A 23,512-nucleotide genomic window follows, 5' to 3' on the forward strand; every position below is an offset into this window, starting at 1 on the left:
CAGACACACATACCACACATGTATATATGGTACAGATATCATAGGTATCTGTGATATACATATAAACAGCACCCACCTACACCACAAACACTACACATGAGTATATATTATAAAGACATACCAAACATATATCATACTCATATACCATACACAGTACACACATATATGCTGCACTTGCATATACTATTGATATGTAGTATACACACATATATATACCACATACATACAGAGGACTTGGCCATCTCAGTTCAACCTATATCCAGCCTAAAGGCCTTTATAAGTATTAAAAGATGCCCACTAATCAAATCATTGTAGCCAGAAATGTGAAATTTTCTCTTTATTATTTTTTTCTAAAGAGTACATATTTCCTGTATGAAGGTTTACTGACAGTATAAGCATTTCTTTTAATTTTTGTTTGTCATTGGAAAGAAACTTGGAACTAAAAACAAGGCCTGTGGTGTGCACCAGGGCCCGGATGGTGTTCAGGCATGGTACCGTCTGCAGCATACAAGCTCTTATTCCAGAACCTGGGAGCCATGCTGGAGCTTATCTCCCCATATCCACTTCAAAGCGTGCTTTACAGTAATGACTGCTCGTTTAATTGGGCAGGGCGATTTCATGGCTAAGTAATTACCTGTAGTTAAGCTAATCAGTCTTATTTTCTCTATCAGCACCAGTGCTGACTTGAGATACTGTACCCCTCTGATTATCAAGGCACACACATTATGTAAAGTAGGGAAAGCTGCAAAATGAGTTTTGAGAAAAGGATCCTTCAAAACCCTCCGCTCAGAGACAGTATTGCTGATGTGTTGACACTACATTTATTTATGTTTTAAAATTACATTTTAGGTATTAGGGTATGTCTCTGGAGACTGGTCTGACTGAAAATTAGCTCAGTCCCAAGTGTACTTGAAAAGTATTGTTTTCTGGTGAATTTTGCATTGTGGTATCTAAAAAATGGCTTAGAGGATTTTTACATCCCAGTCAGTCTACCTAGGCACGTGGAAACCAGAACCTATCTAGATAATTTAGTTCTTAAAATGTTATTGAAAAAAATCAAGGATTTGGACTCGTATACTTTCCATATGTCAACCATGGACTTTGCCTAAGGAAGAATCAAACACATGGTGTTTATTTAGCCCTTTGTTGAGTAAATGAATGTTGTCTCTCAGAAAGTGAGCAACCACTGCCTCCCTCCCTTCCCATCTCTTCAAGGGTCTTCTCTGGTTTCTCAGTAGCCTGGCTCGCTTATGAGAGCACCATGGGTCTGGGAAGGAGATGTGTGGGTGATAGTAGGAGTCCCAGCTTTATCCTTTTGAAAGCTCTGCTAAGTACCACCTTCAAGAGCATTCGTTACCTGTGCTTTCAAGTGATGTAAACAGCTGAGCACTTGGCTCATTATTTAGAACACAAACTTCAGTGTAAAAGTTGACCTTGTGCTTCCTCTTATTCAAGCAAATCTGGCTTTTAGTTGCTGATGTTGGGTGTTCTTACTAAGTAGCGGACTGTTGTGAGGGATTACGTTGGTGGATGAGATCACAGCAAAATCTAAGATTCCTGGGTGCAGTAATTCACCCACCTGTGGGAGTGTGTCACTCATGTGACATGTCACATCTGCCCCTGTGCACACACGTGAGCAGTCTCTACAGAATTCCAGGATCTGTGTAATATTTGGAAAGCGATAATCTATAAATGCTTAACCTCACAGAACTTAATTTGTTTTAAATAGGTGACCAATTTCCTTCCAGACTTCCACATTACTCCTACCCTCACACTCCCTCAAAAGAAACCACCCTTTTGCCATAATGATTTTATTTGGGTCCAGGCCATGCTTGAGATCATTTTCTGGAGTTGTTTGATGGCTGACTTACTCAGAATTCCCCTGGACTGAGAACAGTGATGGGAGCTTCCCTGTCAGTGGGCACTGTGGCCAACTATTCATAAATTCACCTCAGTGTCCCCATGCCTGAGTGGTAACTAGTGATTGACCAAATGAGGCAACATGAAAAATGAATTATCAAGTGGTGTGTGACCACAAAGGCCCCTGGGTTGACCAGAAGTCTAAGGCTGGGCTCCTTAACTGGCCCATCAAGGCTATGCCTTGAAAAAGAAGTGGTGAGGTGTAAGGATATTGGCTTTAGTGTTTCCCAAAACTGAAATGGATACATCAAATGAGCTTCTGATTCCTAGACCTTAAACAGAAGTAGCCCTTGAAAGAAGGCCATCCGTATTTTTCACATCAGCCAAAAAACCCAGAGACAGTTTTATCCACGTACAAAGAGAAAGAAGACAGACACAAATATGCTTAAGACATGGTATGCCCTTCAAGGGGTTCAAGTGTACGAAGCTGTGTGGTGATGTCAGGTAGTGGAACCTTTAAAAAGTGAAGCCTAAGCCAGGCTTGGTACATGCCTATAATCACAGTTTCTTGAAGGCCCAAAAGATCAAGGCCAACCTGAGCTACAGAGTGAGTTTAAGGACAGCTGGGCAACTTAGTGAGACCCTGTTAAAAAAAAAAAAATGAGAAGAGGACTGAAGATGGGGATCTTCAGTAATCAAGTACTTGCTTAGCATGCACAAAGTGCTAGGTTTGATCTAAGTATGCCCAAAACTCTAAGTTTGATCTAAGCATGCATGAAACTCTAGGTTTGATCAGTCCCCAGGACTATTCCTCTTTTGCTAGGTGGGACCTTAGGTGAGGCCTATTGGGGAAGGATTAAATCACTGGAGGCATTGCCCTTGGAGAGAATTAATGCTGGTCTCAGGAAGTGAGTTCCATCCTTTCAAAAGCAAGTTGCTATAACAGATCACATGGAGCCTCTACCTGTTCTTGAGTGTATTCCCATCACAATGCCATCAAGCATGCTATGAGCCAGCACAATGTGAGAAGCCACAGCCCCCAGCAGAGCCAAGCAAAAATCAATGCTATACTCTGTATTAAAAAAACAACATAATTAAACATTTTTCTAGCCTCAGGTAGCTTGTTATAACAATGGGAAATAAATTTATACAATTATTAACACACCCCACCCCACCCACACTATAAACTCACCATCACACCTGTTGAGTATTCTCCACCTGCTGGTCACCTGTTCCCTGGCTGAACTGGCTGCCTCACTAGGTTGCTAAGCTGTGTTCATGACCAAGAGCCACATAGTAGGTTGGCATTTGTCTCCTACTTTCCAGTAATTTGCATAATGGATTTTATTTTTCACCACTGGCTAAAAACACAACCATAACTTTCCTTCCCTGTGTGAGTCCATTCCTTTGAATGACCAGTCTAATTACTGACCATCACTCTTGCCTCTGCCTTTGAATCCCTGGCTTTATTCCCAGAGCCTCCCTTGGTCGTCTCTATCCATTTCCTATCCAGACCTCCAAGTCAACAAAACTTACCTTAATTCATATTTGTACTTCCTGACTCTAAAATACACAAAGAATTAATAGGTATTTGTTAAGCGGAGCAGAGCTTGTCAACAACCGTGTGCCTGGTGCTCTGTGTTCTACTCCCCGCTCTCCTCTTTATCCGAATCATTATAGAACACAGGCTGCCAGCCCCACTCTTCGCTCTCTTCTTCAGAATCATAGAATGTTGTCTGCCAGCCCAGGCGTAATTCTGAGTACCTGGTCCTCCTCGGAGCTCGAAAGGTGGGCAGCGCTGGAGCACCATTGCTTTAACTGTTTGCTAGGAGAGAGTTTTTGAGATTGGCTTAAGAATGTTATTATTACCTAGAACAGTAGTGCTAACAGTGCATGAAATGCATTGTGCTGAATTAGACCAAGCCCAAGAGGAGTGACATTGTCTGCTCATTACCCTTAAGTGGGCTGAAGCTCAGAGAGGTTGAGTAATTTGTGTGAGTTCATCAGCCTAAGAATATTTCACCAATTGCGAGACGCCCTTCCTCTCTTTTTTCCACTTTAAGATCTTTGTGGTGAGTGTGCATCTTACCACCGATGGAAGTCACCGTCTCTTTGGTCTATAAGTATTAGTAAAGAAGAGTGTGGTGGGCTCTGCCACTGAGCTGAACTCCTGATTCATGACATTGTTTTTGCCTGTGTCAACTTGGACAGAAGTATTCATCTTTTCCCACCCTTGTTTCCTGTGAGTGTCTTGTGCTCCTTGTTTTGAGTTCAGTTGCAAGTAGGTTGGTTTTGAAAATCAAAAGAGTCAACTACTGAGTCAGCATGCATGCTTTCTCTCTATAACCTGCTGATAAATGACTCTCAGAGCCTGAGAAGAAAACCACTGTAAAGGGTTAACAGGTCTTATAACAGAGCAACAAGTGTTAATTTGTCCTCAGTGGGGCAAATATTTATCGTGGGAAGAATAACTGCAATTCCAGATTTTCTCACCCAACATGTCTTAGTGACTGGAAAAATGAGGATACCCATAGAAACATAAGGCTGTGTTTGTGTTTTGTGACCAAGACACATGAAGAACAAACATTTGCCACCAAAGGCCCGGAAAATTCCAAAGCTCCTTGAACAGATAAATGTCAAAGCCATCTGAGGCTGCTGTGAATGATTCATGGGCATTGTTGCAGCATTATGTCATTGTTAAATGCAAGTGTTTTGTCACTGGTAATAAAATAATGATGCATCTCAACCACCATTGAAGTCTTAGGTTGAATAAAATTCTGTAAGCAACAACCCAGTGTTAAACTCAGACTACCCAGCTCAGGCGACTTCACCCACATCCCTTGCACTTCGGCCTTTTATTAGCCAGGAGTTTATGAGAGAGCATTCACAGAGTGCAAAGGAGTTTGCAAATCAAATTTTAGAACATAATTTGGTCATCACTGAGATGTTGGCATTTTTATTGAATGCTAGAGTCACATTTCAAGTAGAATTCTCTCCAGCTCTCATGCCTTAGGACTTTAATTAAGATCTATTTGAAACCAGCCACATTATAATTGATCATATTATTGACCCACCAGATAGCAGATTGTATTACCTTTCGTTCTTTGATTGCCTAACAAGGGACACGCAGGAATGTTTAGTGTCATCAGGATAATTATAACTGTTGGTGCTGGTGGAGGTATGGTGGATGGCACTTTTGTCCCCTGTGTTAGTTCATAACCAAATGAGCGATCACTGTGGATGCCAGACAAATAGGTACTGAATGATTAGAATTGTGAGAACTCCTCCGTGAGTGCACACGGTGTAGATGGTGTCCATCACAGAGCTGCCAGCAGTTCCCTCCTGACTCGTCGGACCTTCTGCCTGGCCCAGTGCCACATCTGAACAACAGCAGGGGCAGGCTCTTCTCTCTGTCTCTGTCTCTGTCTGTCTCTCTCTCTCTCTCTCTCTCTCTCTCTCTCTCTCTCTCTCTCTCTCTTCTCTCTGTGTGTGTGTGTGTGTGTGTGTGTGTGTGCCCTTTTGTTAACAGGCTGGTTTGGAAAAGAAAGAAAGGTCTGCGTTCAGCAAGCTTGCTGCTCCTTCCACCCCCCAGGCCACCCATCTGGGAGAGTCCATGTGAGATGGAAAGTGATGCTCGGAGCATCACTGAAGGAAGCACCTTCCCTCCATGAAAACCTAGAAATGGAAGCCCTCGCTCCATAATTAGGACTATAAATAATGATGTCATTAGACAGCATTTGCCCACTTTTATTATTGCCTGCAAACAGCTCAGGCCAAAAGCAAGTGGTCTTAGCTTTAGATCGCATACCACCTGTACTAGTAACGTCTACCTCACTCTGATGACAATATCTGATAACAGCGAAGGAGAATGCTCATTCTGGCTCCTTCTTCCAGAGAGTTTCTGTCCACCATGGTAGGGAAGGCAGGGTAGAGTAATGCAGTCCATGGTGGTGGGAGCATGTGACAGGGGCTTTTCACTTTAAGCTGGACCAGAAAGCTGAGAGGGCAATGGCACCAGGGCTCAGGCTATAACCTTCCAATGCCTGTCCTCAGTGACCTATTTCTCCCTGCTAGGCTCTACCTCCTGGAGGTTCCACAGCTTCCCAAAATAATGCCACCAGCTGGGGAACCAACATTTCAAACTGTAAGCCTGTAGGGAGACATTCCACATTCAGACCATGACATATCACCATCAGCTTAGGTCAAGAGTCTCTCACACAGGTTTTTCGTTAGTTGAATGGTGCCCATAGGTGCCTCCTCCTCATGGCTCCCAACTGTGTTTGAATAGTGCTAATAAGTAGAAGCAGTTGCTCCGTCCACGGTGCAGCATTTTACAAAGGGAACCCTGAGAGCTCACATGCAGAGATATGTGGCTTCTAACTGCTAGGACTGTATACTGATAATCCATCCCATCCTCTGAGCATTTGAACCACTGATAGCAGATATCTGAATATGAGCAGCCAGCCTGCAGGTTTTAAGGGTGGCGCCCACAGTGGCCTTGACACCACCTATTGACTTTACCTCTTGAAAGGTCGGGCCATCTCTTAAAGACAAATCTGAAAGCCAAGATTCTAATTCACAAGCCCTTAGACAAACCACAACAAGGGCATGCATTTGGAGTCTGTGGTAGCCTGAAAAACTGTGACTCAGTATCCGCATGTGGGAGGCTAGCCAAGGAGCAGATCCTAGCCAGAAGCTTTCGAGCTGTCCCTGGCCTCTTCTCCTTCCACATCTTCCAGGCGATGTTTTCACCAATGTTGATCTCTTTGCTCTTTCTGTTCCTCACCTCAACATGCCAGTTTGTGAAGGCACCATTCTTGATATCCCCTTTCCCCCTCCCTTCAATTCACCTCTTTTTTTTTTTTTTTCAGTGCCTCTAGAACAGTGTTTCTCAACCTGTAGATGGAGACCCCTTCGGACAGGGGTTGCCTCAGACCATCAGGAAACACAGATATTTACATGATAGTTCATAACAGTAGCAAACTTACAGTTATGAAGTAGCAACAAAAAATTACTTTATGGTTGGGGGGGGTCACCACAGCATGAGGAGCTGTATTAAAGGGTCTCAGTGTTAGGAAGGTTGAGAACCACTGCTCCAAAACATGCATCTCTGAATTGACCTTGTAAGGTCCATTCAAGGCTCTACCATGCAGGTGCTTGTGAAGATGTAAGAAACCTTGGTGAATGCATCTGAACTCTGGCTTTGCAAAGAACTAGCTGGGTGGCCTCAAGCAAGCTAGGTTCTGATTCTCACAGGCCTCGGTTTTCCACCCGGGAAATGATCTCCAAGAGTGTTCCCCACTTCAGCTTGGGAATTCCGACACAGTGAGCACTATGTATGTGCGGCCTAGTGGAGTAACCATGCTTTTCCACGGCAGCCACTCCCAGCTCTAGACATAACTGTCTACCTGACTCACCACCTGCTGCTGCCTCTTTTGCTTACTTTCTGCTCTTGTCTTTCAGGGCTGGGAGAGGGCTCAGCCCTCCTTCATCCAGACAGCAGATCACATCCTCGGTCCTTAGAGAAAAGTGCCTGGAGGGCCTTCAAGGAGTCACAGTGCCATCATATGCTCAAGCATCTCCACAATGGTGCACGGATCACTGTGCAGATGCCCCCAACCATCGAAGGCCACTGGGTGTCCACAGGGTAAGAACTGGCCTTGAGACAGGAAGGGAAGAGAGCAGTCTGGGAGTGGGATCTAAGGAAGACCCTCTGGTGGGTTTAGATGCTGACTTTGTGGAATACACAGTAACTGAGAACCAGGCACCTCTCGGAAACTATGGTTGGTTAAGCAGAGCTAAGAGCTGTAGAAACCTTATGCCCAAAGCAGCAGTGGTATCATAACACTGCTAACTACACAGTGTGAGTGAATAGATCCTTGTTTACTGAACTCCGTGGGACTACTTGCATATAAAGAGAAACCATTAGCAAGTGAAATTAAGCGTCTGTGTTTCACTAACCCTGAAACATGACTGCAGAGCTTCTTATGGTCTAAATATTCTCGCCATATTCTAGTAACTTAATCTATGGCTTCAGGGCGCTGGGGGTAAGTTAAGAGCTGCCTCCACTAGCCAGTTCTTAGATTCTTTACTGTGTTGTGAAGCTGAGATTAATCCCAGTTTGAGCTCTGGCTTATCTTCCATTAGAGCTTTTAAAAATAGCCTAGAGGCAGATCAGCGACTTTCTTTCTACCCATTAAATTGTTGAGCATTTACAAGACTAACTGGGATCTGATGACTCCTCCCTACTCTCAATTCCTGGGATATGGATAGCAGCCTCCAGTGACCTTGGGAAAAAATAACCAAACACGTATGGACAAAAGAAAATCCTATAAAATGATGACATTGAGATTTTTTTTTTTCTAAAAATGGGTCTCTTAAAATAACTGTAATAAATCTCTTGCATATGGATTTTAAATGTGAAATTATAATGAAATTATGACCTGAAAATGGTCATTTATTCGGTGGCTGCTGTGGGTATATTTTGTGTATATCGTGGTGACTCTGACAGACTTGGTCCCTATTGTCAGAGATTTTGCAGGGGGTCACAGAGAGGCAGGGGTGGGATAAAAGCAGGTGTGGGAGGAGAGAGCCTTATTTTAGGGTCAGGATGGACCCTGAATGTCTACTTTCTTCCTGAAGGAAGAGTTATCTATGTAGAGAAACTAGCCAAGTTATGGCTGCATATAGGGTGAGCATGGCCTGACCAGCGTGGAGACCTCACTGGCACCAGCTCTGCAACCTAGCTCCCTGGGGGTGGCTCTGGGCTATCTTGCAGAATAGGCCTTTTGGTTGTTGTTGTTGAACTGGGATAGGCTTTTTCTTGTTGTGTTGTTTCATTTTGTTTTTTTTTATTGTTTTTTGTTTGTTTGTTTGTTTGTTTTTGAGACAGCGTTTCATTGTGTTGCCCAGGCTAGCCTTGAACTCGGAGCTCAAGTGATCCTCTCGCTTAAGCCTCAGGAATAGCTGGGACTACAGGTGTATGCTGTTGTGTCCAGCTAACAGGTCTTCTAATCTAGGGAAACTTGAAAGCGAATGAATGGTGCCATGTCTGGTCCGTGTTTAAAATGAGATTGATTCAGCTTTATGAAAGGGCACTCCAGCTGTTTTGTGGCAAGTGTATGGGAGCAACCATAAGCTGGGAGTGACTGTTGAGAGCCTTACACACGTCTGCCTAGAGCGGATGGTGGCTTACGTGAAAAGGATGGGAGAACAATGGAGAAATGGCTGGGTCTGAGATACACTGAGTTCAGGGTAGAATCTACAAGTGTTGATGTTGAGATTAAGAGAAAAAAAAAAAAAGAGAGAAGTGGTCTTCCTACCTCTGCTGACCTCTATCACAGCTTACACTAAGCTCCAGTTCCTTTGGGACAAAAGCCTAAGGTAGACTTTGCCCCTTTTTTCTGCCTCCAGTGACCAATGCCCAAACAACCATGCGTTTTACATCCTTAAGGCATTATTCAACAGCAGTGAATATGTTGATATAACAAAAGTGCTCGTATTAAGTCGTAGTCATTGCTCATCTGTCTGCCAACTCAAAGTCTAAATTGTGGACAATTTTAAGAAGCACCTGTGTTTGTGCTTGGTTTAGTCACACTGTCAGCTCAGCTCAGAGTTCTTTATGAGCAGAGGTAGAATTCTGATGAGCCAAGAGTTGTAACTGGAAAGACCAGGGTCTAGCCAGCTTCATAGACAAACTCTGGGCAGTGATTCAAGGAATCCCTTCCCTCTACTAACTAGTACAAGCTCTGCTGTGTCTATATGGATTGATGGCAAACCTATGAGGATGTCCCTGAACCCATGAGCTTTTTTGCTCTGTAGACCCAGTGACAAGTTTCTGGCTTGGGAGCCTAGCATTTATTTAAGGACATGTCCCCTTTGTCAACCAATACACACCAAAGGAGTCCTGGTCTCTCTTATTATCTTAGCTTTCCTCCCATTTGATATATATATATATCTTTCCCCACCAAGAGAATAATAGAGTGGATAGAAGGGCAAACTTCCGTTTCTGCCAAGATTCCATATCAGAACAAAGGACCACCTTAGACAAGGTTCATCATTTGAAGTGTTCATGAATCATTTTGGTCAACCAGGTAGCTGCTCCTCATGTAGACCAGTGACAGGCACACTGTCCCCTCTTATCCAGAGAGAAGGGAACGTCCCTGTGAGGCCTGTGTTTCTCGTCACATACAATGAGTGAAAAACTTTTGAGTTAGACTGGTTAGGGTCAGTCACTGAGGCTGCATTGCCTAGATTCACGGTCAGGCTCTGCTACTTGTGATCTTGTACATGTTTCTTCTGACTCAGTTTCCTCAGATGTGAGTGGTAATCATACACAATGCCTGGGTTGTTGTGAACATTCAATAGATTAACATTTGTAAAGGACATGGTCAGCACTGTTCCTCTTACTGCAGTGACTTTTCACATGCTTACTCTAATTCACATGCCATTGGCTTTACTCAAGATTTACCTGCTCTGTTCTTCAACAGCTGTGAAGTGAGGTCGGGGCCAGAGTTCATCACCAGATCTTACAGATTCTACAACAATAATACCTTCAAGGCCTACCAGTTTTACTATGGCAGCAACCGCTGCACAAATCCCACCTATACGCTTATCATCCGAGGCAAGATCCGTCTGCGCCAGGCATCCTGGATCATCCGTGGGGGCACTGAGGCTGACTACCAGCTCCATGGCGTCCAAGTCATCTGCCATACAGAGGCAGTTGCTGAACAACTCAGCCGACTAGTGAACCGAACTTGCCCAGGCTTCCTGGCTCCTGGTGGTCTCTGGGTACAGGACGTCGCCTATGACCTGTGGCAAGAAGAGAGCAGCCACGAATGCACAAAGGCTGTGAACTTTGCCATGCATGAGCTGCAGCTCATCCGTGTGGAGAAGCAGTATCCCCACCACAGTCTGGACCACCTGGTAGAGGAGCTCTTCCTGGGCGACATCCACACTGATGCTACCCAGAGGGTCTTCTACCGGCCATCCAGCTATCAGCCTCCCCTGCAGAATGCCAAGGTACCCACCTAGCCACAGATCCCTGCAGAGTCTGAATCCCCTTGACTAAGTAAGACAGGTGGCCCATGAGGCATGTCAGAGAGATTGGAAGTGGGGGACACCTGAGGAATGTAGGTGTTTCTGGAAAGTAAAGGGAGAAGTGTGGAATGCTGGGAAGTGACATGTAGCTGGGAGTTCCGGGGCTGCCACCCACTGGTTTTGTGTTCTGGGGAGTAGTTGTGATGCTCATGAAAAATAACCCCAACATCTTAGAAACTCCTTACAGCCCAGAGGACAGCATGAGGAACAAGAGGGGTCCCATGACAACCATGCTGGGAAAGACTCCCTTCAGCAGTGCTAGGGGCCTCCTGAGACATGCTGTCAGGACCCTCTAAGGTTCTCAGGGGTCAGGTGCCTTCACCATATACTTGGTGGATTTCAGTGCCAACTCTTGAACCAAATCTCTTCCTTCAGACCCGAGTTCTTCCTCATTTATTAAATGACTTGGAAAGCCACTGTGGTTAGAAGGGGGATTGAGGAGGGCAGGAAGCTGTTAAAACCTTCTCATGCTCATTATTTGAGTTATGTCCTAGTAATATTTGGAGTTCACAAGGTATCTCCTCCCCCAAGCTCCAAATCGTATTAGTCAGTGTGTAACTCATTCATTTCCACTGAGATGTTTGTGAAGTTCTGGGCTGGGAGGAGCAGACAGATTCAAGCCTGTTGGAGTGGTCAGGGGAGTTACTGTATAGTGCCCCCCAGCTACGCTCACCGGCCTTGGTGGAACAGCTAAGAATGGTGGGTCTAAACACGAGGCTCCGGTTGACTTTGATTCCTTGTTTAAAGTCTTCTTTATAGTACTCATCTGAGGTTACTCATCACTAATCAAGCCGTCTCTGCTGGAGATGGAACAGCATCTGTCATTGGAAGCTCGTGTAATGGAGTTTTATTAAATAACCACCTTGACTGAAACTGAAAATTCTGCCCTGTATGCAAGGTGATGCCGCATGGAGGGCCAAAGCCCCCAAAAGATTCTGAGGCCATGCCACAGTGCCTTAGACAGCTCACCAGCAGGACTCAGCAGGGCTCCTACAGCTTTCCTCCCACGTGGAAGAGGAAGCAGGTCCATCGTGCTCCACCCTTAGTGTTCAGAAGCACCCAGGAGGCCAGGGCAGCCTGTAGTTGAGGAGTGCCTGGTATTCTCTTACTGTGATGAGCAGGGGACCTGAAGCTCTGTCCCTTCAGTGTGTTGGAGCCACAGGACAGAAGGTACAGGGAGGGGCTGTTAACAGGATGCTGCCTGCAGCTAGAGGTGTGGTGCTAGGCCAGGCTTCAGTAGATCTTTTAGAAAAGTGGATAAGAACTGCTGGCTTCCGGTTCTCTTCTGAACCCTGGCCAGCTGGTGGCGTCATCTACACTCTGCACTGAGCATCGCAGGTGCGCGCCATTTTGCTTAGAATTGGATTAGAAATGGCAGCAGAGAAGGGGATTTCACAGCTACATGTGAGGTGTCCTTTGAGTGGAAGCTAACTGACTTTCCATTTAGTGTGACTGTAAGTGGTCCGGGTTGTCCACTAACACCACCTTAACCAGGAACATGTGCCAGTTCTGTTACTCCAAACCATCATGGCAATCTGCCAAGCACGCAACGCCATCGTCATCCCTTACATCCCTCCCACGGACTTACCAGTGAGCGGGGAAACAGCTGTGTGCCGAGCGTGTAGGCTCATGACTAATCCTAGCACTCAAGAGGCTGAGGCAGGATAGCTGAGAGGTCTGCCTGGGCGATGTAGTGAGATAGAGAGTCCCCGGGCCAGCCTAAGCTACAGCATAAGGCATGGTCTTGAAAACAAACGAAAATCCAAAGTAACAGCAGCAAAACCTATCCCATCGATAGTGAGGGGTGGAGTCAGGTCGGGCTGTCTGCCCCCATCTGACCTCATGTCACCGTTTGCGCGCCCAGGGCCTGGTTCTCTTTCCTTGCCGGCATGGGCCCACTTGGGCTCTTTGATGTCTTACACTCCTTTTAAATGCCAGAAGGAGAATTGGTTTTTGTTTCCTGTCTTCCCAACCCCCACCTTTCTTACCTGAATCTCTTCCCCTTACCTTCTCTGGTGTACCTCCAGGGTGTGGGGGTCTCCGAGTGAACCTCTCACCTGCTGGCCACAGTCCAGGCCCAGGGTGGACCTTCCATGATGTTTGTCTGTGTTCCTCCCTGTTTGAACCTGTCTGGCTTGTGGCCCCCTGCGGGTGAGGAGGAGTGTCTTCCGAGTCAGTTACCAGCCCTGGCATGGGATTTCAGGGTGACAGGCATGATGCTGACCTTCTCTAGGGGAGGTTTTTTTTTTTATTTCTAAAGAGTTAAAAGAGTTTCTTGAACTCTGGATGAATTGGCAAGCATGTGGAATTTGGAAGTGGGAGCCAGTCCTAGGCCACAGCTGTCTCACCGGCATCGCTGGGGTCAAGTGCTCTCTCTTTACCTGACCCCTTTGGGCCCGGCACCTTCTTTCCTCTCCGGTGGAGGAACTGTAAGGACGCTGTCTCTCCTGTCTCCTTGGACTGGAGAGTGGAGCCCTGCTGGCTGACGGCTCCTGGAGAAAATGAGGCTGGCTGGCTGGAGAGTGTCCAAACGCTGTCTGACGCCTGCCACGAGACACTTCCTCCTGTCTTCTCCTCCCTTTCGGTGGAGGCAGTTGTGGGCGAATCCATCCAGATTCTCAAGACTCGGAGTCTATAAACCCCAGGTCTGGGTCCAAGATTCCAGAAACGTGAGGAGGGGTGGAAAGAACTGGAGGAAGTGATGCTTATCCAGAATGTACTTCATAACAGGGATAAGGACGGGGAAGACCAGCATGTTTAAGGTGACCTCATTTGTATGAAACAAATAATTGAAGAAAGGGAGGAGCGGAGGGCGGGAGGAAGGGGAACCTGGCAATGAATTCTGAAGAAGGGTGGAGGTGGCGGAACTGAGGTTTCCTTTAGGTACCTTCAGTAATTTGTACCATGGTCTTGTAGGACCTGAACACCATTGCCAAGCAAAATTAAAAATCAAAGAGAGAAAGGCCCTGCTGGGAGTCGAAGGAACGGTGAAGCCATGGATAAAGCTGGAGCCCCCTGAGAGAAAGGCTTAGGCTTCCCTGGGCCTAGCAAGACCTATGCTGTGGGACCACTGTGGCTGCCCAGCCACGAGCGTTGCACGGCTGGGAACGGCCTCAGGCCTGAGCAGCTGAAAGGCCCATTCTTCTCTTGTTGTCCCTTGTCTTGTGCCTCTCAGTGCACAGGGATGCCCCTCAGGAAGTTTTTAGATCCTTCCCCAAGACGGCTAGGAGAAAGAGTGAATGGACTTGGCCAGTATCTTTCCAGGCACTGGACGTGGTAAAGCCCAGTTGCTTGTGCCCATGGGACATTCCAGCAGCAGGTTGTCTGGGCTGGTTGTGGCTGTCTGGCCCAGGACAGGAAGCACCCCAGAGTGAGTGTCTTCAAAGAGCACACACTTTGTACCAGGGGGCCTAGACTCTCTAGCTTTGAACTCTCTGCCTCCCCCCAATTGCTGGTCCATGGAGACCTGACTGAAAATTCGTTTAATGCTAAATTGAGTTTGAAACCACTAGTCTTAGCCCCTGTGGAAACAGGACACCATGTAAAAATAGAAACGTCAAGTCAACTTGTTTTGCTAGGCTTTATACAGCTTTGAGGTAAGCTCTGAGTCCCTTGGCAAGTAAGTGCTGTTTGCAGACTCAGGTGTGTGGGGAGTTCTTTCAGCAGGAAATTGGCTACTCTTCATTGAGAAAAATCAAGGTGGCCTAAAATAACCCCTAAAGATGCTTGGAGTGGGTGTCTAACCCCAGCACAGCACTGCCCTCTGCCCTGATTCGCTAGAGCCATGTAGTTGGAGTGTACACCCAAGTTCAAGTTCAGTGATAGACTCATATGGTTATTAAAAGCAAATAGTCGCCAGAAGCCTTAGAAATGGCAAGACTTTTAAGCAGGTGGAATTGATCATTCTCCAAAATCTTCCATGGATTCATCCATAGGATTGTAAATCAAAGGGGCTGTCTAAAAGCAACACCCAGGCATTGTGTGTCTGAAATATTCTGACCATGTAGTTGCCTGGGGGTGGGCGGAGGACCACATCAGGCCTTCACAGCACCTGACCCCTACAGAAGAGAAAAGGGCCAGAGCGCTGACACCCTCTCCAGTTCATAGAAACCAGGCTGGGAGCCAGCATCAGTTTGTGATTCGGTCTTGTCTGAGAAGACTGGCTTTCTATAAGGCGCTGGCTTTTTGTCTACATGGTGTTGGTTCCAAGATCCCCCCACAGATATCAAAAGACAGCTCAAGTCCTGTGACATGGGGTAGTGTGTGTGTGGAAGCTCTGTGTACCTCCCTTATACTTTAAACCGTCACTAGTGGATGTACAGCATCGGAGACAATGCGATTCTCTATAAATAAACTGTATCCTTCAGGAGTCAACAAGCGGAGACGCTTGTAAGTTTAGGACAGATGCAGTGTGTCTCCCTCGGTATTTTGGGCTGCATCTGGATGTATCCCCAGATACATGGAGAGGGCTAAGGGTGTGTGAAGAAGACAGATGATCTGTGAACTTCGTGGTATTGATGACATCAGAGGGATTGGAGCAGGTTCTGTGGGCAGTAGGGTTTTTCAGCCTCTTGCTGCTGCTGGCTAGGTTGGCCCTTAGCTTCTTGAGCATATGCTGTGAGACTCCTGGGTAAGAAGACAGGACACTGACTGGCTTAGGAAAGGAGCCAGGTGCTTGTGGAAGGACCCTGTGTGCTTTCTCTTCTGCCAGAGTTGGGGAAAGAAAGGAAAGTGCATTGCAGAGATGATGGGAGATGGATGTCCTGGTGCAAGGCCAAAGGTTTGGAGAGGCGTGGCCTGAGATAGTCCCCTAGGCCATTCTTAGGTAAATTTTCCTAAAGAAAATTCTAACTGCTGCTGGGCCAAGGTGTTCAGTAGGCAGCAGATGCTTCCTGGTGTATATATGCAGACAGAGAGCCCGCTGTTGGGGTTTCTTTCTTGGTTTGACGTGTCACACCGTGGCTGTACCACAGTGCTGCCGAGGTGCCCTGATGGCCGATACCGATCTCGTTATTTCTCGACTCCTCTGGAGGGTTTTTGGCAGACAAACAGGCATGCAGGGTTGCTTTATTTAAGGAGTGAGCAGGCTAGGAAAGATTTGTTGTCAGGGACAATGCAAGCGGTAAACATTTCATCCCTTAAAAGGCAAGAATGCTGAAAGGCCAGAGTGAAACCCCCAAGAAGCAGGAAATTGGCCATTTGAAAAGTATGTCTAAGCAGCTAGGGAGAGAGCAGGGGGAGCAGGCGAAGAAGCTTCCTCTGTGGACAATGGCGTCATCTTGGCTTCTTTAGGGATCAAAATGAACCAGGGGTCGGTCATGGGTTACCTGAGTCTGAATATAAATTTATTCATTACATTTATTTATTTTGTGTGTGTGCACACACACAGAAATCCAGAGCTTGGCAGCACAAGCAAGTGTCCTTATCCCCTGACAGAGTTCCTGACTCTGAATCCAGACCCAGGAAGCCCTGCAGGATGCTCCTCCCACAGACAGCATCTCTCCATGTGGATAAATGTGACTTCCATTATTCAGCTTCTTACATAGCCTGTGACAGCTTTCTCCCTGTCAGTCTGTCCATCGGGAGCTTCATGGGGTCCAGCAGTATTCTGCTGAATAACCTGAGAAACATAAAGGAGATCTCTCTGGTCTTGGCCTGAAAGGATTGATGCAGAAGTCAGGAAGGGTGCTCACACGAGGTTGTGTGCAACAGAAACGTCACCCAGCACACTGCAAATTGCCGTTGTAAGGAGAGCTTTCACCGTAGGCTTATGGCTACTGTGGCTTACTTATGGCTAGTCTGTATGAGAATCATGAATCCTTTTTTCTTTTTTATCCTATGGAGCAAAGCCCTAGGAAAGGAAGTTTCCATCATCTACTCCCATTGCTCTCCTTGAACAAAACATTTAGCCAAGAATTGCTGCTTTGAAGGCTTGTGTTTTGTCCAGCCTACTGCCCCAATTGATCTTTCACAAGATCTCAAGTAATTTCTTCCATTCTGGGAAGTCCATGGAAACAAGTGGGCACTGTCAGCAGATGCTGTTGACCAACCCTCCAGAAATAAATGTTGGCAGGAAACAGGAGAAGCCTGAAGAGCCCCCATCAGTCATCAGCCCCAGAGCCCTGTTCCGTAGGGCTCTAGCCCTTGTTGAGGGGGACATTTGCTGTTTGCAGAACCTCGAGCCTGAGAGCTGAATTAAGATGAAGGCAGCATTCCACAAGCCCCAGGACCAGATTAGAGGCCCAAGGTTGTGAGATCATCTGGCCTAAGTTATTTTCTCTCTGCACCTCTCTTGGTTACCTCAGCTGGGAAAATGTGCCCATGTTCTCACTGGGAGGGTGGAAAGCTTCAGAAGAGGATGTGCTTGAAGCCTTCAGAATTCCATGTCCTTATGCACAGGCTGCGGTTCTTGAATCTGCTGCCCAGCAGCAGTGTGCAGACGAGGCTGCTCCCTGCTCCCTGCTAGCAACACTGTGGACTTGGGAACTGCAAGGTCGATTTCCATTTTTAACACCAGTTCTTCTTTTCAGAGAACACTTGTATGGGGCTTATTTCTAGCTCCAACCCTCTTGAGTTAAGTCTACACCCCAGTCCTGATGTAGAGCACGGAACCAGAGTCATTTACATGCCAGACAAGTACTCTGCCTCTCCACAGCACCCTAGGTCCCTAGAGTAAAGTTGTTTTTTGGTTTTTTTTTTTTTTTATAGTGGGTGTAAAATATAGCAGCAAGGAAACACCTCCTGGCTCCTCTGATTTGAACTTTCAAATCTTGTGTATACAGAAACCCTGACTTTAAATAGCCCTTTCCAACATGGAGGGAAATGGAGCCATACACAGCCAAGTTGGAGAGCCAAGGAAAGGATATTTCTCAAGTGTAAAGCAAATGCTATTCAGTGGTGCAAATCAACTTTCATTGGAAAAAAATCTGCACATGTAGTTCTCATCCGCTCATCTTTAAAGGTTCTCTCATTAAACCACCCTAGAAAAGGAGCTGTAGAGAAATCCAGCATGCAGGCTTTGCTCCATGCTTTGGTGAAATTATTGCTATAGGTCCCTTTATTTTTTATTCATGCCAAAGAGTATGAGATTGTAAGAAAACAATTTTTAAAACTTAATCCACAACCAGAAGTATCTCTTTACACAGCCGTGACTAAAATTGTCGCCTTGTTGACCTCATCCACGGAGGCCAAAAACACTGCCTCTGCTTAGGACATCTTTGGTTGCTTAATGGTAACTGCAGAATGACTTCAGAAAGGGTAGGGGTGGCCAAAACAGACTTTCCTCTAAAGAGTTCTTAGAAATAACGGGTATGCTCTTTATCAAATCGTTAAGGAAGTATAAATTTAAACCACAACAGGATACCAGGTTGCCCATTGGGACAGCTGTTACCAAAGGGGGAAAAAGTGGAAAATAAATGTTGGCAAGGATGTGGGGGAATTGGAGCTCTTATAGTTTGCTGATAGAAATGTCAAATGGTGCAACTATTGTGGAATACAGGCTTGTTCCTCAAAAAAATAAACACTGGATTACTGTGGTGTGGCTATTTTACATCCAGGTATATACTCAAAAAGATTGAAAGAGAAATACAAATACGTAGTCCTTCAACCATATTCACAACAGGGAAAAGGTGGGACGCAGTCTAAGTGTCTATGAACAGAGTAACTGATAAGCAAAATGTGTCTCTGCATGGAATGATTAGGCCTTAAAAGGAAGGGCTTTCTGAAACATGCTACAACATGGGTGAACCTAGAATACATTTTCTAGTGACATTGGCCAGTTACAAAATGGCAAATACCTTATAGGAGGTCCTTAGTCATATTCCAAGACAGAAAGTAGAAGGGTGGTTGCCAGGGGCTAGGAAAGGGAGGGATGGAAGATCATTTCAGTTAGGGAAGTTGAGAAGGTTCTAGAGATAGACAGTAGTGATGGCTACCTAACCACATGACTATACTTAATGCCATAGAACTGTGCACTTAAAATTTGCTAAGATGATCAGTTCTGTAACCTTAAAAAAAAAAAAAAAAAAAAAACCACAGTAAAACAAAAACAACCAGTGTAAGGATTTGTAATACTAGTGCTGACGAGCCAGGTTCCTTCTGATCACTGCACATAAACCCAGATTCTATAGGCCTGCTGGTTCAAACAAGCCCAGCCTGCTTTTTTATAGGGACACCATTTTTATCTAGGGACACCATTCATCTGAAGGGACCATAGGCCAGTGGAATCATCTTGGAGCCCCAGAACTCCTGCCTCCTCTTCTTAAAAAAGTGTTCCTCGTGGACATCCAACCTACCACTCATGGTACCATGGTGGAGTAGCCTGGGTGACAACTTTGCCCTCGCCTTGCCCAGCCTTTTCCTGCTGAATTGAACAGCATTGATCTTTAATGTTTTCCCATCAGCATCGTGCTTTCCTTGAACCAGTACTGGTGCTGAAAGGGAAATCTTGTCTTTTGGGGGATTGAGACTTAACTTCCTAGAATGGCCAGAAGTGAAGGATGCATGGTGGATGTTCCTAAATTCCCAGTAGATGTAGAAATTCAAGTTATGGAGAGTGGGATGGAGAAGAAGTGGAGGTTGGGATGGATGAAAGTAAGTGATTTGGCCCACTGAGCCTTGTAGGATCTTCTGGGGAGCAGGAACAGTAGGCAGCAAGCATCTTTGCTGTGGAGATGCCAGCAAGGAGGGGACCCAGCTCTGTGCAGACCACTGGAGACCCTGTGGGTCCATATTTCTGACCCTGACTGAACATCAGCTTCTGATTCCTCTTCTTTCTGGAATGTGGCAGGCCACCTGCTGGTGCTTTAGACTGTCATGCTTGGACAGGGTCTCAGTGTCCTTGTGAATCAGCTTCATGCTGATTGTGGTAATTATTCTAGCATACTCTACTCTGTGCAGGAGCCCCAGAGTATACCTAGCTATAGACGCCAAGTAAACATTCCATCCTGGCCTTTAAATGTCAGAGCAACCCGTTTAGGGTGACAGCTGTGGAACCTTCACCTCCTAGCAGCTTACTGAGAGGACATAGCATGTGAGAGCTCAGGACGTGAGTTCTCCTTTACTTCAGTTTATACTTTCCTCCCTACTGTGAACCCAAAGGACTGTGACATATGCAGGTAGACAGGCCATTGCCTTGGTCTCCTCAAATGGGAGCACTGAGTGGGAACCACCTTGCTCTACCATTTCTCACCTGTAGCAGTTAGGCAAGTGTGTACAATAGTCACCATTGTAAGTGAGGATGTTGAAGCAGAGAAAAATGAATAAGTTGTCATGGCCACCAGCTATGAGGCAGGCAGTGGGGCCAGCTTAGGCCTTCAGGATCTGGCCAGAGCCACTCATGTCTGCTCTAAATCAGCACTGGTTCTGATGGGCTGTGTTCCTGGTATCTCCCTGTGGTCTGCTGATCATAGGCTGGACACAATTTATATTATCCCACATGCCCGAAAGTCCTCTGCAGGAAACCCCAGGCCAGCAAATGCACCTGGACCCTGAGACAGGGAAGAGTTGGCCTTCCCCTTAACTCTTCACCCCTACTTACCTCACCATCTACAAGCCACATATCACCGGGACAAAGGAAGCATCCTCTTCTATAAGTTGTAACTAAGCTCATCTAATGGATGACGAGGGTCAAGTGAGTACAGGGTTCCCCCTTAATGGGGGTGTGGAAGAAGCAAGTGAAAGACACCTCCCCTCCCATCCTCACCACAGTCTTCCAGAAAGGCAAGCTTGTCACCATTGCCAAGTCACATGTATGATGACAAGCCTACCTTGGTGAAGGAGGTGAATTGTGACTTGCTAAGAACAAGTGTTTCCCTGCCCTGGGAGGGGTGGCGGTGTCATCGTGGGCCTGGATACATATGGGCTGGGAGTATGGGGCTGCATGTCCCAGTGAGCTATGTATCCCTGATCAGAGGGCAGAGATCCAAGGCTGTGGTCCATGCTATGTTCACCCCTTGGGCCTTGTTCCAGCTTTGAGGAGAGCAGAAACATGGAGAAGACCCCTGGGTTAGAGTTGTCCTGTTGGTTGGAGGTGGCAGGCTCATGGTTTTGTGCCCAGGACCCATTCTCCAGGCAGAGATTTGGGTTTCCAGCTCTGAAGGCAAGCAGGGTAATCAGAACTGACATCTATGACATGGGCACCAACCAAAATACTCCCCAGGGTATGCCTCTTGGAAATGAGAGCACAGCTTTACTGTGGACCCTAAACTGCAGAAAGTTGGAATAGCAAGCCTTTCAGTAGCTAAGAAGCTCTGAACCCTGGGCTCCAGGCACACATGGACAGCCTGTACACATGTCCCAGAGGCCTCCCCACTCAATTCTGTCTGCTTCCTCTACCTCCTGCATTCCCTATATCAGAGGAACCCAGCAATTCCTCTCATCTATAGTCACAGCCTTGTTTTCCTTCATGTATTTTGCAGTTCCTGCCTTTAAAAATTTAATTGTGGGCCTGGAGAGATGTCTCAGTGGTTAAGAGCACTGACTGCTCTTCCAGAGGTCCTGAGTTCAATTCCCAGCAAACACATGGTGGCTCACAACCATCTATAATAGGATCTGATGCCCTCTTCTGGCATGCCAGAATACATGTAGAGCACTCACACATAAAATATAAATAAATACATTAAAAAATTATTTTAAAATGTAATTGTGCTGAAATATACTCATAAATCTGTTTCATGGGTACGCATTTTAAGGGTATAGTTAATAGCACAAGTTACATTCATAACATTGAATAGCCTTCACCACTGTTCATATCCAGAACTCTTCACCTTATAAAACTGAAGTTCTGCCCATTATACCTGGACTCTCCATCTCTACCTCCTTTCTTGTCCCTCAAAGTCACCCTCCCACCTCCTGTCTCTGGATTTCACTACTCCACGTCTCTCAAGTAAATGGAATTAAGCAATGTATATGTCTGCATGATTGCCGTATTTCATTTAGCACAGTGTTCTCAAGGTTCATCATGTTGTGGCCTGTGCAGAGCATCCTCCCTATTAAAGCTGAGATCTCTGCCATCATATATGCAGACCATAGTGTGCTTCACCATACCCTTATGGCTGTGCAGTTGGATTGCTTTCCTTGTGGCTACTGTGGGCCAGAGCCCTTGCTTTAAATTCTTCTGGATGTATATTGAAGAGGCAAAATCTGGATCATACAGCAGTTCTATGTTTAAGCTTTTGAGGAACCAAACCACTCTTGTCAATGAAGACTGTTATCATTGTATGTTCCTGTAAACAGGACCAAAGTATTGGGATTTCTCCATATCCTCACCCACACATATCCTCTGGATTTGTGATGGTCCCAGCCTATAGAATGTGAGGCATTTACCATCCTTTCCAAAATTGAGCGCCAGCCTATGGTCTGAAACCTAAATAGGATTCTAAAGACTCCATGCTATAGCTGACATTAAGGCAGGCTGTCCTATTAAAGCTGGACTGGTGTGAATATACATTCTGGCACACCCCGTGCTCCACTGTCTGGGTACCAGAGACTGGCTTCATTTGTTTTGGGGGTTAAGTGATGGTGCCCTGAGTACCCAGTCCTAACGGTGTTGAACCCCCATTTTTCAGGGATATACATGCATACTGAGCTCATGGGAAGACTGAAGTCTGTAATGTCTTTGTTTCTTTGCTTCAGAATCACAACCATGCCTGCATAGCCTGTCGGATCATTTACCGCTCTGACGAACACCACCCTCCCATCCTGCCCCCTAAGGCTGACCTGACCATTGGCCTACATGGGGAATGGGTGAGCCAGCGCTGTGAGGTGCGCCCCGAAGTCCTCTTCCTCACCCGCCACTTCATCTTCCATGACAACAACAACACCTGGGAAGGGCATTACTACCACTACTCGGACCCTGTCTGCAAACACCCCACATTCACCATCTATGCTCGAGGCCGCTACAGCCGCGGTGTGCTCTCCTCAAGGGTCATGGGTGGCACAGAGTTTGTGTTTAAAGGTAAGTCTACCGCCTCTTCTTCTTACAGCACAGCTCAAGGGCAGCTCTGGGACATTTCTGTTAGGGCAGAACCTCAGAGGAAGGGTATCTTTGTTGCTTGAGATGCTAGGGATGAAGTTAGAGCCAGGGCTGCCTTAAAGCCTCCCTGGAAACATCATTTGAGCTCCTTTCTGCTCAGAGCAGGCTAGACCCTGGCATCCACGTGACACTCAGGTACAACGGGATCCTGTTGTTGTTTGTTGTTGCTCTTTTGGGGGGGCCGCCACCCAGCTCCCAAATAAATCACACAGAGGATTATTATTACTTATAAATGCCTGGCCTTAGCTTGGCTTGTTTCTTGCCAGCTTTTCTTAACTTTAAATTAACCCGTCTGTCTTTTGTCTCTGGTCTTTTACCTTTCTCTATTTTTGTATACCTTTCCTTCTTACTCTGTTGCTGGTTGTGTAGCTGGGTGGCTGGCCCCTGATATCCTCCTCCTTCTCTGGCTCCTTCTTCCTCCTCTTCCAGATTTCTTCTTCGATATATATTCTCTCTGTCTGCCAGCCCCACCTGCCTATCCTTTGTCCTGCCTCACTATTGCCATTCAGTTCTTTATTA

General features: G+C 46.2%; 1 protein-coding gene across 1 annotated transcript in view; it reads left to right on the forward strand.

Moving 5' to 3' along the window:
* Apcdd1 (APC down-regulated 1) overlaps nucleotides 1–23,512 on the forward strand; it is a 31,553-nt gene that overhangs the window by 4,599 nt on the left and 3,442 nt on the right. The window contains exons 2-4 of the mRNA XM_059246532.1: nucleotides 7,324–7,507; nucleotides 10,350–10,881; nucleotides 22,594–22,915. Coding sequence (XP_059102515.1) covers nucleotides 7,324–7,507; nucleotides 10,350–10,881; nucleotides 22,594–22,915 — 1,038 coding nt within the window. The remainder of the gene's footprint in view (nucleotides 1–7,323; nucleotides 7,508–10,349; nucleotides 10,882–22,593; nucleotides 22,916–23,512) is intronic.

The sequence above is a fragment of the Peromyscus eremicus genome, chromosome 19 (genome assembly GCF_949786415.1).
Source record: "Peromyscus eremicus chromosome 19, PerEre_H2_v1, whole genome shotgun sequence".
Lineage (NCBI taxonomy): Eukaryota > Metazoa > Chordata > Mammalia > Rodentia > Cricetidae > Peromyscus > Peromyscus eremicus.